The sequence below is a fragment of the Vidua macroura genome, chromosome 37 (assembly GCF_024509145.1).
Source record: "Vidua macroura isolate BioBank_ID:100142 chromosome 37, ASM2450914v1, whole genome shotgun sequence".
NCBI classification, from domain to species: domain Eukaryota; kingdom Metazoa; phylum Chordata; class Aves; order Passeriformes; family Viduidae; genus Vidua; species Vidua macroura.
Window position 1 is genome coordinate 512,185 of NC_071607.1, and position 13,753 is coordinate 525,937.

Genomic DNA, 13,753 nt, shown 5'->3' on the forward strand with positions numbered 1-13,753 from the left:
CAATACGGATTCAGGTGTGAATGCCCAGATACCTCCCCTGGAAAGAGTTTTACACTATTTCATGTCACACTGTGGATCCCGGGGCACTTTGGGGGGCTCTGATGGTTTATGGCCCCTTCTAAGATGTGGCCCCGCCTCTCTCAGCAGAGCAGCTGAGCCAGGTATGGCCCATGTAAAGGGATGAAAACCTCCAGCCCTCTGTGTGAATGCCCTGGGCCTTCCGCAGGGGAGTTTCCAGAGCCGAGCCAGTTGTGTAAGAGAGGGCATTGCCCTGGTCTAAAGCCCTGTCCCACCTGGCAGCATTTCTTCCTGATCGGCCTCTTCCCTTCCCTGGCTCCCTGCCCGGCTAGTCCCCTCCCCTCCGGGGCTGGGTGTTCACCCCCTCTGCCCCTGGGCACTTCCTGTGCCCGTGGCCAGTGTTATAAATGAAAAATGATCCAGCCAAATTAAAAAAAATAAAAAGAATTTATTTTAGCAATAGAGATCTAACTTAGCCAGCCACAAGGAAAAGGACAGTGCCTAGCCCAGGATCGGCGCTGGGTGCAAGACACAGAGATCAGCCTCAGCAGAGGTTTCACTCTATGCTCCCACACCACCATACTGGTACAAGTGATTTTTATAGGGAAAATTTTGCCTGAAGCCAGGATTTCAGCATTCAGTCCTTTGTTTCATTCAAAGTCCCATAAGTTGATGAGATTTCTTTCTCGGTGACAAGGCAGAACAATTCGAAGTCCGGTGTCGTTGAAACTCTTGATGAAATTTACGGGAACACGGTATTCACATGTATCGGCCCGGGGGATGTTCCTGATGTCCATCTCGGGTCGTTCACGCGATGATCAGCGCCTAGGTGTCTCCGTATTGCCTCAGATAAGGCCCATGTCCTGGCGAGCCACATCCTTTTGCTTGTAAATCGGGTTTCAACACACACCTGGTTTTGCCTGAGAAGGGGGGCTTCTAATGCCAAAGAGTACATTCTAACAACTATTTAATATTATATATATATATATATATATGTCATGCAAAAAAAAAAAAGGCGCAAATTATACCTGTTACATATAACAATCCCCCACCTTTTATATTAACCCATTAATTCGTGCCCTACTTATTATTTCTACTAGTTTCTATAGTTTTTATTTTATCTTGCAGTCACAGGGCCTACAATGAGTTTGATATATATATTCTTTCCTTACTTCCCCATGTTCAAGTCCTCTCCCGGAATTTCGTGGTAGTATTTGTGTGTCTGTTCTCTTCCCTTTATTTGTTTTTCGAATCTGGCTAGGGCTTCAGCTGCCCTGCTATGTGGTGTCTCCTCTTGTAGTGTCATCAGTTTTGATACCTGGTTCGTTTTTCCTAGAGCGGATTCTGGATCTGTGGGTAATGCTGCCATCTGCATCCCCTGTACTACTGAGTGTATAAGCCTTATACAACAGGGGATGAGACAGGGTAGGAATATGACTCCCGCCACCGAGCATGAAATGAAGAAAATTACCTTTTTCCACCAGGCCCCGTTGAACAAATGGTCCCACCACGATGACTGGAGCAGGGAGTCCCACTTTTGTACCGGGACGTGGGCTACTCGTTTAATTTCTGTGGCCAGGTCTCTAATAGTTTCCCTGTAATCGTCTATCTCCACACAACACTGGGATTCGTTAAATTTCCCACAGACACCCCCTTCCTCGGCTAGTAAGTAATCAAGGGCTATCCTGTTTTGGTATACAAAAGCCCTCATCTGAGAGTGTTGCTTGGATAATAATTCGAGGGCATCTGAAGTGTGATTGGATACGATCTCTACCACAGCCTGCAGTCTTATTAAGCGGTTCAGCAAATAGATGGGGGTCCTATATACCCATGACCCATCCTGTGCCCATGTGGCCGGACCATAGTATTCAATTATTCTTTCAGCAGGCCATTCGTCTTCACCCCAAGTTTGTCCCCCACCAATGAGAGGAAATTTTTCCTTTAAGCTTCTCCTCTCCCGGTTTAGAGATTCATACAAGGGGGCCCCCAGTGAGCTGCTTTCTGACCTGGGTAAGATGAAGAAAACAGGTCTGATAGTCCTACCGTGCAGGATCCCTTCCAGTGTTGAGGTAACTCGCTGTAGGCCTTTTTCCCACAGATCCAGTACAACCCATTTGGTGCTTTCCATCTATTCCTTATGTTCTTCGGTTCATCCCAGTACTTACTTAACTCATTGATTGACCAGTATGGGTTGGCTCCAGGGCTTTTGTTCCTGCAAAGCCCGATTTTATCACTCCATTCGCACTTATCCTTTTTCTCCTGGCTCCAATACCCAGTAGGGCTTTCAGGCTGCCAGGTCTTAATTTTGCTGGTAGAGTTAATGGTTAAAGTGGATATGCACGGAGTGTAGCCTACAACTTCTGAGTATTCTCTACCTTCTCTGCTGAGACAGAAAGTTCCGATTACCCGTTTATCCAACACCCACCCCTCTGGTCTTTGAATTATTTTGGGGGTCCTGTTGGCCTTCCACTTCAGGAGTCAAACGCTTGCCCTTCCAAAGCCATTTCTCAGCAGATTTTAGCCCCCCACAGATCCAGCAATTCGACAACCCTAGTTCAGTGGCAATTTCCTGCATCAGATCCACAAATAGATTCTGATCTGAAGCAGGTAATCCCCATTTTGTGTATTGTTTTTCCAATTGGTCATATTGCTCACTTAGAGTTTTCAATCTTTCCTGTTCCACCCTCTTTTTTCTCATTTCAGCCTCCTGTCTTTTTACCTCTTGCATTACCTGTTTCATCTTATTTTCTGGGTCCATTCCCTCTTTGTCCTTTGTGAAGCAGAATATCTTCTCATACTGTAAACAAACCCTGTCATCCTGGTCCTCTAAAAGGTCCAGGATAATTGGCTCAGTTTTTAGAGGTATCCTATTTTCATACTTCAGGTTATTTCCCACCCAGTAGGTTTTTCCCCCCATCAGACAGATACCTAGTTCATTGGGGTTATAACACAGTGAATTACCTTGAAAGTAAGTAATAAAAACTGACTCTTGCTTCCCACCAATCCATACAGTACGATTACATTTGCTACAGGCTGGGATGGAAATTTCCCCTGGGCTCCTTCGGTGCAATTTATGTGCTGACTGTCCATTTTTGAGGTATATTTCTAATTTTTCCTTGAATTTATATGCCCCCTGTTGATTGTTAGTTTTAGAACAAGGTTTATTAGGCTTACCCTTACTGCAGTTCCATGGGATCAGGGGCACTGGACCTCCTGGGTACCTGCCACTGGGTTCCCCTGTTTCAGGGTTAGAAAGGTTACTGAGGCACGTGGCTAGACTCAGGCTCGTCAGGATTACTCCCACTGCTAGGATTCCTCTGCCGTTCCCTGCGCCCACTGGGGTGCCTCCAGCAGCGGGGTAGACCATCTTCTTGGCAGCAGGAATCTTCGTCGGTGGTTTTGTACCAAGACCGAGCTGCATACATACCTTCGCTTAAAGGTGCCCCACCGGCATAATTCAACAGGATCTGCACTGCAGGTTACCTTGTTCAACCTACGGCACTCAACAGTAACGATTTTAGCTTTTGTTTGTAATTTCCCCCTCAATCTGTTCTGATATAGACGAAACCAAATTATTGAATCCAATTGAATCAGTCTCAGCCTGGTGGCCAATACCAGAAAATGGCTAGTCAGGTTTTGTTCTTGTTTAAAGCACTTTGCACACAGCCCACTCGGTCTTATTCCTCTCCAACAGTGAACAACCCACCTATTATAACAGTATTCACAAATAAAATATGCAAAGGGGTAACAGTTACAATCTGGCACAGAACATCTGACCAAGTTACTCTCGGTCATTTACTAGGCCGGCGCAAAGTTATCTTCAAATCTCCAGGGGAGGAGGTGATTTTCCACTCCGGGGCTCGGTCCTGAAGGTCAATTTTCTTCACCCTTGACACGTGTGTCCACCTCTTCTCTGCGGTGCGTATAGCAGTGTCTGTAGTTAAAAGGATGATATAGGGTCCCTCCCAATGACAGGATAGTGGAACTTCTTTCCATGTTTTTATGAGAACCCTGTCCCCACGCTGTATCTTATGTATGGAGAAGCCAAGGGGGCTGTGCTGCATGATTACCCCCTGCTTTCACAATTCCTCAAGATTCTTATTTAATGTTATCAGGTATGGTTGTATTTGCCCATCCTCTAATTTCGGATGCCCTACAGGCATACCATGAGTATAAGGCATCCCATATAACATTTCAAAAGGTGAAAGCCCCATTTTGGAATGAGGCATAGTTCTTATGTTTAATAAGGCCAACGGGAGACATTTTATCCATGACATTTTTGTTTCTAACATTAGTTTGGCTAGTTGGGCTTTTAATGTTTGATTCATCCTTTCCACTTGCCCAGAACTCTGAGGGTGCCACGGGGTGTGATAATCCCATCTGATACCTAAGGTATCTGCCAATTGTTTAATAATTTTTGAAGTAAAATGTGTTCCTTGGTCCGAATCAATGTAACTTGCTAACCCGTATCGAGGTATAATTTCCTCCAATAAGAACCTTGATACTGTCTGGGCTGTAGCCCTGGAGCTTGGAAAAGCCTCCACCCGGTGGTTTAGTTTGTCTACTATGACTAGTAAAAATTTGTATCTCCCAACCTTAGGTAGATCAGTGAAATCTACCTGGATTCTTTCAAAAGGTCAGTAAGCTGCTGGGCGACTCCCCAGTGTTAGTTTCCGGGAATTTGCTCTATTTATTTTTTTGCAGATTATGCACCCCTGTACCTCTTGCTTAGCCAGTTCATATATCCCTTTACAGCCAAAGAATCTCAGGAATTGCTCGGCTAGTGCTTGGGCCCCCCAGTGTGTTTGTTGGTGCAATCTCCTTAGAATCTTCCTAGTGTGTTCTTTCGATAATAATTCCCTCCCATCTGGCAACTTCCACTTACCTCCTTCCAGACGCCCCCCAATCTTTTGATAATCCTCTATCTCCTTTTTGGAGGGCTGGGGGGGGTGGTTCCTGGGTTTCCTCCCTTTCAACCCTTTCAACCTCCGGGATACTCACCTTTAACAAAGCTGCACTTTTTGCCTCTTTGTCGGCTAAGTTGTTCCCCCGAGTTCGGAAGTGCATCCTGGTTTGGTGTCCTTTTACATGGACTACAGCAACTGCCTTTGGCCCTCTGATAGCTTTTAATATTTGTTTAATTATTTCTTCATGAATTAGCCCCTTTCCCCGGGTATTTAGCAGTCGCCTTTCTTCCTAAATTTTCCCAAAGGTATGTAGTACCCCAAATGCGTATTTGGAATTAGTGAAAATCGTCCCCTTTTTCCCTTCAAGTTCCAGCAATACCCTGTATACAGCATATAGCTCACAGGCTTGAGCCAACCACCCTGCATTCAGGGGTCCGGACTCTATCACTTTTCCCGTTTGCCCATCAATGACCGCATATCCCGACTTTCTTTTGCCTTCTATTACCCTTGCAGAACCGTCCACAAACCATTTTTCCCCTTCCTCGAGCTCTTTTTCCTCTAAATCCAGTCTTATTTTGGTTTGCAGTTCCACCATCTCAACACAATCATGAGACAGGTCTCCTGGAGCATCCCCAAATAGGAATTGGGCCAGGTTTTGTGCCGGGGTGATTTTTAGCTCCAAGTCATGGGAATGAATTAAAATGGCTTCGTATTTCAGCAGCCTAGCGTCTGTCAGCCACTTGTCAGCTTTTTGCTATAAAATGCTCCTTACATTGTGGGGGGAGTAGATGGTCAATGAAGCCCCGAATGTTACCTTTTTGGCTTCTTCTACCAATATTGCCATGGCCACAATTGCTTTTAAGCAAGTGGGCCACCCCCTGCTAACAGGATCCAGGAGCTTGGATAGGTATCTGACCAGTTTCTTGGCCCCTGCCCAGTCCTGAGTTAGAACTCCATGGGCAGTATGATTGCTAACATCTACAAAAAGCTGAAAGGGCCTTTTTCTATCCGGGAGACTCAATACAGGGGCTGCCATAAGGGTCTCCTTTAATTCCCTGAAGCCTTCTTCATCTTGTTCGGTCCATTTGAGCCTATCCGTGGTAAGTTTGTCATAGAGAAACCTTACTGTATCCTTCAATCCATTGCCTGCAATAACCCAAAAGTCCCAGCAACTGCCTAACCTCCCTTTTTGTTTTCAGGGGAGGCAGTGCAATTATTCCGGCCACCCAGTCTGGATCTAATTTCTTTTTCCCTTTTGTTAACCAGTGCCCTAAGTATTTCACTTCGGGCTCCATGAATTGTAATTTGGACTTTGATACCTTCAACCCCGTTTTCCCAGGAAATTCAACAAAGCTATAGTTCCCATTCGTACCTCCTCTTCATTAGAACCAGCTACCAATAAATCATCTACATATTGTAACAGTTTGGTCCCAGGAATTCACATAAATTCACTAAGCAGTCTTTCAAGGGCTTGACCAAAAAGATTAGGTGAATCCACAAACCCTTGAGGGAGGGAAGTCCACCTTAATTGTTGTTTTCTTTGTGTGTCCGGGTCCTCCCATTGGAAGGCAAAGAAATCCCAGCTCCCCTCGGCTAGGGGGCAAGTCCAGAAGGCGTCTTTTAAGTCAATCACACTATACCATATATCTTCTGGGGAGATATTATTCAATAAAGTATACGGATTAGAGACCGTGGGAAATAAGGTTTTTGTTCTTAGATTTACTGCTCTTAAATCTTGTACCAATCTGTAACTACCATCCAGTTTCTGAACTGCCGGGATAGGTGTATTATGTCTTGACATGCAAGGTTCTAATGTGCCTTTATTAAATCCTCGATTATCGGTTTCAATCCCTTTCTTCCCTCTAAAGGGATGGGATATTGTTTGATCCTTATGGGATCTTCTGGTCTCTCAATTTTGATGTGGATTGGTTCCATGTTTAATTTTCCAGCTTCCCCCGGAGTGTGCCAAACTCTGGGATCAATCTTTTCCTCATCCTCGGTCGTCAGCTTACCATGAGTTTTGAGTCCTTCGTAATTATGCTTATTCCTAGCACCACCATCAGGTCTCTTCCCAGTAAATTGTATTCTGTTTCTTCTACTAATAAGATGTCCCCATACAGATTTTATTCTCAGATTCTATTTCTACATCCCTCAAGACAGGGACTTGAAAGGGTTCCCCTTTTGCCCCAATTACGGTCATAGAATCCTTACCTTTTGTGCACCCGGGAGGCAGTTGCCGGACTGTGGTTCTTTCTGCTCCTGAATCAACCAAAAAAATCAACTCCTGCTTTTGGGGTCCAGCCTTTAATTTTGTCAAGGGCTCTCCAGATGTTCGCGACCCCAAATTATAGAGCCCCTGACACCTCTAGTCCTCCTGAAAAATCATTTCATCTTTCATCCTTTTTTTACAGTCCCTCTTGAGGTGTCCTCTTTTCTTACGGTAAAAGCATTCAGGGGTACTTACCTGTTTGTCCTTCCTTTATGTAGGTCCCGGCTTTCCCTGGGGCTTTCGAGCCTGTGCTGGCTTTCCCATTGTTTGGACTTGCTCTTGTTTGTTTGCTTCCCTGACTGCTGCTACCAACACCTTGGCTTGTATTTTTTGTTTCTCTTCATCCCTCCTCATATATACCTTTTGCGCTTCTTTTAACAATTCTTGTAGGCTTTTCTCTTGCCAATTATCTATTTTCTTCAATTTTCTCTGAATGTCCTCCCATGATTTTGCAACAAATTGCGTTTTTAAAAGGATTCCCCCTACAGGGGATTCGGGATCAGTACCCGAGTACATTTGAAGGCTTTTCCTGAGCCTTTCCAACCATTCTGTGGGAGTTTCGTCCTTCCCTTGACACTCCCCTAGTGCTTTACTAATATTTTGTCCTTTATGGACCGCTCCCTGGATACCTTGTATTACCATGTTTCTTAGCCCGATCATTTTGGCCCGATCCTCCTCCACCTGAGCATTCCATGATAGTCCTTGTTCTGGCCACTTCTCCGCCCCGCTCCCTCCCTGGGGGTTTCTGAATTTCCAATCCTTGATGGCAGCCTGCCTTATCATATCTCGTTCCTCTGCATTAAACAAGGATCTTAATATGGCTGAGATTTCATCGTACGAGTATATACTATTTCCCAAGAATTCATCCAACCTCTCTGCCACCCCCAACAGGTCAACCATTAGTTTCCCCATCTCCTTTTTAAAAGCCCTTACATCCCCCGTATTGATGGGAACGTTTACAAATCCGATGACTCCGGGGGCGGTTGGGACTTCCCTTAAAGGGTATAGATTAGGTCTGTCCCTTTCATCATCACTATCCTCTGTATTTTCTCTCCTTGCTTTACACCCAGTTCTACTGGCAGGAGGAGATGAGTTTTCCCCAGTGTGAAGCGGCTGTGTGTGTGTGTCCCCATGTTGTGTGGGGAGGGGGGGGTTGAGAAGGTCCTGGTGTGTCTGCAGCCAGAGTTTGGGCATTAGGTGGTGATGCAGACTGAGCTGGAGGTGCTGTTTGTGGGGCGGCCGGGACCTGTGTTTGTGATGGAGGAACTTGGTATGGGGGTGGTATGTTTTCCAGGGGTTCCCAAGTTTTACCTGAACTTACCTTGCTGCTGGAGGTCTTAATAGGGAACAGCTGCGCGCTAGCATATTCCCATAGCCTGGCATACCCCAGCTCCTCATCATCCCACTCCCCTTCTTTGTATAAGTGTTCAGATAGTGCTTGGCAAAACTTACTTTCAAAGGTACCAGAAATGGGCCAGTATAGGAATTTTCCAATTTCCCTGTTTCCCCATACCTCTACACAGTAGTGTATCATTTTTTCTTTGGACTTACTCCGCCTCAAGGAGCAGTCTTCCCAGTGTTCTTACATCCAGCCCAAGGGACTTTCCCTCGGAATTTCAGGCAACCCATCCTTTTTCCCTCCTCCCGATTTATTTTTCCCTGATTTTAAGTTCTTACCTTTTCCAGATTTAGAACTCTTCTCCTGAGTTCTCCCCTGGACTTTACTGTTCCTTTGTCCCATGTTTAAAGTTTTTCCTTACCATGTTTCCGAGACGGTGTCCGCAAGCCGTTCCAAGAAGTCAGTTACTCGCGTGCTAAATGTATACTCCAGTCCTGTCCCGGACCGAGTCTTACCAAATGTTTAAACCGGTCTGTCCCCAACCAAGCCTTGCCAACCTAGTAACCGCACAGTGAACCGCTCTGTGGGTTTTCAGTTGGAAGAAGGGTGAGCTCTCTTTTACCTGTTTCCCTGGACTCCCCGAGTCCAGAAGTCGGTAAGGTTTACCAATTTCTCAAACCCACGAGAACGCACCTTCCCTCCGCCGACCTGTCCATGAGTGGATCCCCGTAACTCCCCCGAGTTTCAGGTCGTATGCGTGTTGTGAGTGTACCCGAGTTCTTTCGCTTCCCCCGTAGCCGACCACTTCCCTCGCAGGATAGTGAAACTGCAGTTTCTTGGGGACCGCTCTCGCCCCGTGATGAGGTCACGTCTCACACACACACCCACTCACGCCTCACTCAACCACGCGATACTTAGGGCTCCTTTTCCCGCGTGGATTCTTCGTGCACGTTGATTTTATGAGTGAAAAAGTTTTTGCTGCAGCCTCGGAGACTTCGGCTCCGAATTCCGAGAGCTCTGGGCCCACCTTTTTTTTCCTTACCGTGGCTTTTGTGGCTTTTCGTAATCCGGTTGGTTCCGTGGGATTCCTCCTTCCCGTCCAGCCGCTGAACTCAGCGGGGCGCCGCCCAGATTGAGGATAGGGAACTCCCTGGATACCCCCAAACCAGATCACATCAGGGTCACCAAGATTGTTATAAATGAAAAATGATCCAGCCAAATTAAAAAAATAAAAAGAATTTATTTTAGCAATAGAGATCTAACTTAGCCAGCCACAAGGAAAAGGACAGTGCCTAGCCCAGGATCGGCGCTGGGTGCAAGACACAGAGATCAGCCTCAGCAGAGGTTTCACTCTATGCTCCCACACCATCATACTGGTACAAGCGATTTTTATAGGGAAAATTTTGCCTGAAGCCAGGATTTCAGCATTCAGTCCTTTGTTTCATTCAAAGTCCCATAAGTTGATGAGATTTCCTTCTCGGTGACAAGGCAGAACAATTCGAAGTGTGTCTCCATATTGCCTCAGATAAGGCCCATGTCCTGGCGAGCCACATCCTTTTGCTTGTAAATCGGGTTTCAACACACACCTGGTTTTGCCTGAGAAGGGGGGCTTCTAATGCCAAAGAGTACATTCTAACAACTATTTAATATTATATATATATATAATGCAAAAAAAATGGTGCGAATTATACCTGTTACATATAACAGCCAGCAAAACCCCCACTGCTTTTGCCAATGGTTTGAGCCATTAACCCAGGACATTTCAGTCCCCAACAGCTCTGCTCCCCAAAAGCTGAGAGGGATGGATGATACCTCAAAACAAGTCCTGGGTCCGCTTCTGCCCCTTCCCATCACAGTATCCCTGCGGGTTCCCCCAGAATCTCTCCACACAGCTCCCTAGTAAATGGGATCGGCGTGAACTGGGAAACTTTATTGGGAACACTGAAAGCAGGCGGACAGGGCAGAGTGACAGCAGGGCTGGGGGGACACACGACCCCCCCAAAATCAGCACGGGGATGGAGCGGGGGGTCCCGGCCGGGCCCGAGACCACAGGGAGTGGCTGCGGCTGCCGGCGGCTCAGGAGCTGTGTGGGCAGAGAAAAGGGGGTGACAGTGGGCTAGGGGCCCCAGGGGGAGCACACACGCTCCTGGGGACAGGGGACATGATCCCCGGGACCCCCCTGACCTTCTTGCGCAGGTAGAAGCCGAGCCCCAGCACCAGGATGACAAAGCCCAACACGAAGCCCCCAATCCCTGTCAGCATCTTGCTGCGGGTGGTGTCCAGTGGCATCTCTGGGGGGTCCGCAGGGGTCAGGACTCCCCAAAATCCCTCACAGACACCCCAAGCCCCTCCAAGCACCCTCACACCCCTCCAGCTCACCCAAGTCCCCATGAGACCTCTTTCCTATTCCCATCCAACCACCCTAATACCACCCAAGTCGCCTCCCCATCCCTCCAGGACCCTAAACCCCCTCCCAGTTGACATCCATCTCCCAGTGATCCCTCAAACCTTTCCCAGTCCCTTCCCAGTCCCACCAGGACTCACCAACATCACTGCCAGCAGACTGAAGTACACACAACTCCCATCCCAGCCCCGCTTTTACATCCCCAACCTGCTTCCAGCCCCTCCGGCTCCATCTGACTCCCTTCCAGTTACATCCAGCAGCACCAGGAGTGCCATCAGCCACCAGGAAACCCCTAACTTCATCACACTCTTCCCAGTATCCTCCAAACCTCTGCTCTGCCCTCCCAGGCCATCCAAACCCTTCTCCCAGTTAACCCCTGCCTCCCTCAAACTTCCCCCCAGTTACTCCCAGCTACTACCAACTCCCCTCTCAGTCCCCCCAGTCCCATTCCCGTTCCCCAGTGCTGTGGGGGCCAGGCCGTACCCCAGTGCCGGCTCAGGGGGTGCTCCAGGCTGATGTGCTCCACCTGGCAGGTGTAGGTGAGCCCACGTCGGGGGGTGGTTTCCAGCAGCACCAGGAGCTGGTGGGTCCAGTCCCCATTGGGGACCACATCGGTGGCCACTACAGAGAGCTCCTGCTGGCCCTGGAACCACCTCACTTGGATGTGAGCAGGGTAGAAATCCATCACAGAGCAGAGCAGGTGGCCAGGGCCGGGCTGGGAGCTTGAGGGCACCAGCGAGATGGACACACTGGGGGGCACTGGGAGAGACCAGGGACACTGGGATAAGATGCAGGTAAAATGGGAGACACGGGGCGGGGGGCTCGGGTAACATTGAGAGGGACTGGGGAGGGACTGGGAGGGGGATGAAGAATGCTGGGAGGGCACTGGGAGAGAGGATGGAAGTCTGGGAGTGGACTTAGAAGGACTGTGAATGGAATGGGAATGAACGGAGAGGGACTGGGAAGGAAGTTCCTGGCATTGGGAGGGATTTCAGTGGCACTGTGAGGAACTGGGAATGAAGCGCGGCACTGGGAGGCAGAGTCCAGCGCGGGGCACTCGGCGCTGCGGATCTGCCTGGCAACTGATGAGTCATCAGAGAAACGCGCTCTGATTGGCTGAGAGGCTTCAGCCCTACGCAACGTTGAGATGGACACGCGGGGGGCACTAGGAGAGACTGGGATGGATTGGGAGAGATAGGGAGAGCTCCGGAACACTGCGGGGTGGGCAAGAGGCCACGGGGATGGGCACAGGAAGGGCTGACATGTCTGGGGTTATTCCCAGGGAGGTTTTGAGGAGGTCCAGGGTCATTGCCAGGGCAGGGCCCAAGGGGACACGCTCTGCCCCACGCTCACCTCTGCGCTCCACGAGGAACGAAGTGGACAACTCGTAGTTGTGCCGGCAGTGCCTGTCCACCGCAGCCCGTCTGTGCTCCATCCATTCCGGGTTGCTGTTCCAGTACCTGGCAACCTTCTCCCCATACGGGGTGTCCCCTACAAAGTGCCCCACGTCGCTGTCGAAGTGCACGTACTGCTCCCGGTTGTAGATGAACCTCTTCATGAACCTCACCCGCTGGGTGCCGTTAATGAAGTGACACTCGGACTTAACCATCTCCTGGAACACTCCTGTGTGTGCAGGACACAAGTCAGAGGGTGCCCCCCCAGCAGCCCCCAGCACCCCACAGCAAGCCAAGAGCTCAGAGGCCCACCCCGGACCCCCACTCTGTACCCATTGTGTCCCACGTGCCACCCCTCGTAGGCTCTTTCTTCCCACGGCTCCTCTTCCTCTTTTCCACCCTTCTCCGTATTTTTCTCCCTCTTTCCCATAACTCCTCAGTCACCAGCACCACCCCCCCACATCAATTTGAGGGTCCCACCTCCCCCTTGTCCCTCCACGCCCCACCGTTTCCACCCTCCCAACACTTCCCTTCCCGCCCCTCCTGTTCACCCGAGAGCTCCGCGTCTGCACCTGAGGAGGCTCCCAGCACCAACAGTGCCACCAGCAGGGCCCCAGCTGCCGCCACTCGCCCCATGACCAGTGCCGGGCAGGGTCTGACACCTCCCCCCTCTCCAAATTCCCCTCCCCTATGGGGGCGAGGGCGGGGCGCGGGTGGAGTCCAGGTGAGGAGCTCTGGGCGCTGCGGGACCGCCTGGCAACTGGGGCGGCAGCAGCGCCGCGCGCTCTGATTGGATCAATATTGTTTGTACCTCTCTGAGTGGCTGAGGAGAGGCCCGGGAGGAGGAAGAAGAAACGGGAGAGATCCCGCCCCGACCACCGGCACAGGCGCAACAGACCCATGGGTACAGGGAGTGAATTTATTACCAATCAAATCACAGCAGCACAAGAAGGGAAAGAAATCTCTCCAACACTTTCCCCCCACCCAACGGGGATCACCAGGACCACGGATCACCAGGGCTCTGCCCAACGGGGGTCACTGGGGATCATCCAGCCCGGATCCTCCCATGGGGGATGGAGTTGGAGCAGCACACAAAGCTCTTCCCGCACTCGGGACACTCGTAGGGCCTCTCGCAAGTGTGGATGCACTGGCAGGTGACGAGCTTGGAGCTCCAGCTGAAGTTCTTCCCACACTCCCCACACTCCCCACACTCCCCACACTCACAGGGCCATGTGCCGGTTTGGATCTTGTGGTCCTTAATGCGGTGGGGAGTTCTAGCTGAAGCTCTGCCCACATTTCAAGAACTTGCAGGGCTGTTCCCTGAGGTGGATCCTATGATGGGTGACCAGGTCAGACTTCCATATGAAGCTCTTCCCACATTCCAAGCACCAGCAGGGATGTTCCTTAGTTTGGATCTCCTGG

The 13,753-nt window shown here is 49.6% G+C and overlaps 1 protein-coding gene across 1 annotated transcript; it reads right to left on the reverse strand.

The window, feature by feature from the left end:
- Window positions 1-10,456: 10,456 nt before the first annotated feature.
- LOC128821279 (class II histocompatibility antigen, B-L beta chain-like) lies at window positions 10,457-12,982 on the reverse strand. Its single transcript, XM_054002236.1, has 4 exons — window positions 12,883-12,982; window positions 12,291-12,560; window positions 11,421-11,696; window positions 10,457-10,824 (listed from the first exon to the last, which is right to left on the reverse strand). The coding sequence occupies exons 1-4, from the start codon at window positions 12,965-12,967 to the stop codon at window positions 10,610-10,612; spliced, it is 846 nt and encodes a 281-aa protein (XP_053858211.1). The 5' UTR covers window positions 12,968-12,982; the 3' UTR covers window positions 10,457-10,609.
- Between the last annotated feature and the right edge of the window lie 771 nt (window positions 12,983-13,753).

Bases quoted from the DNA above. Each gene is read 5' to 3' on its own strand.
- LOC128821279 (XM_054002236.1), bottom strand. From the start codon at position 12,967: ATGGGGCGAGTGGCGGCAGCTGGGGCCCTGCTGGTGGCACTGTTGGTG. The intron at 12,561-12,882 runs GTGAACAGGAGG...CTGCACACACAG, and splicing joins TGCAGACGCGGAGCTCTCGG to GAGTGTTCCAGGAGATGGTT. The intron at 10,825-11,420 runs GTACGGCCTGGC...CGGACCCCCCAG, and splicing joins CCCCCTGAGCCGGCACTGGG to AGATGCCACTGGACACCACC.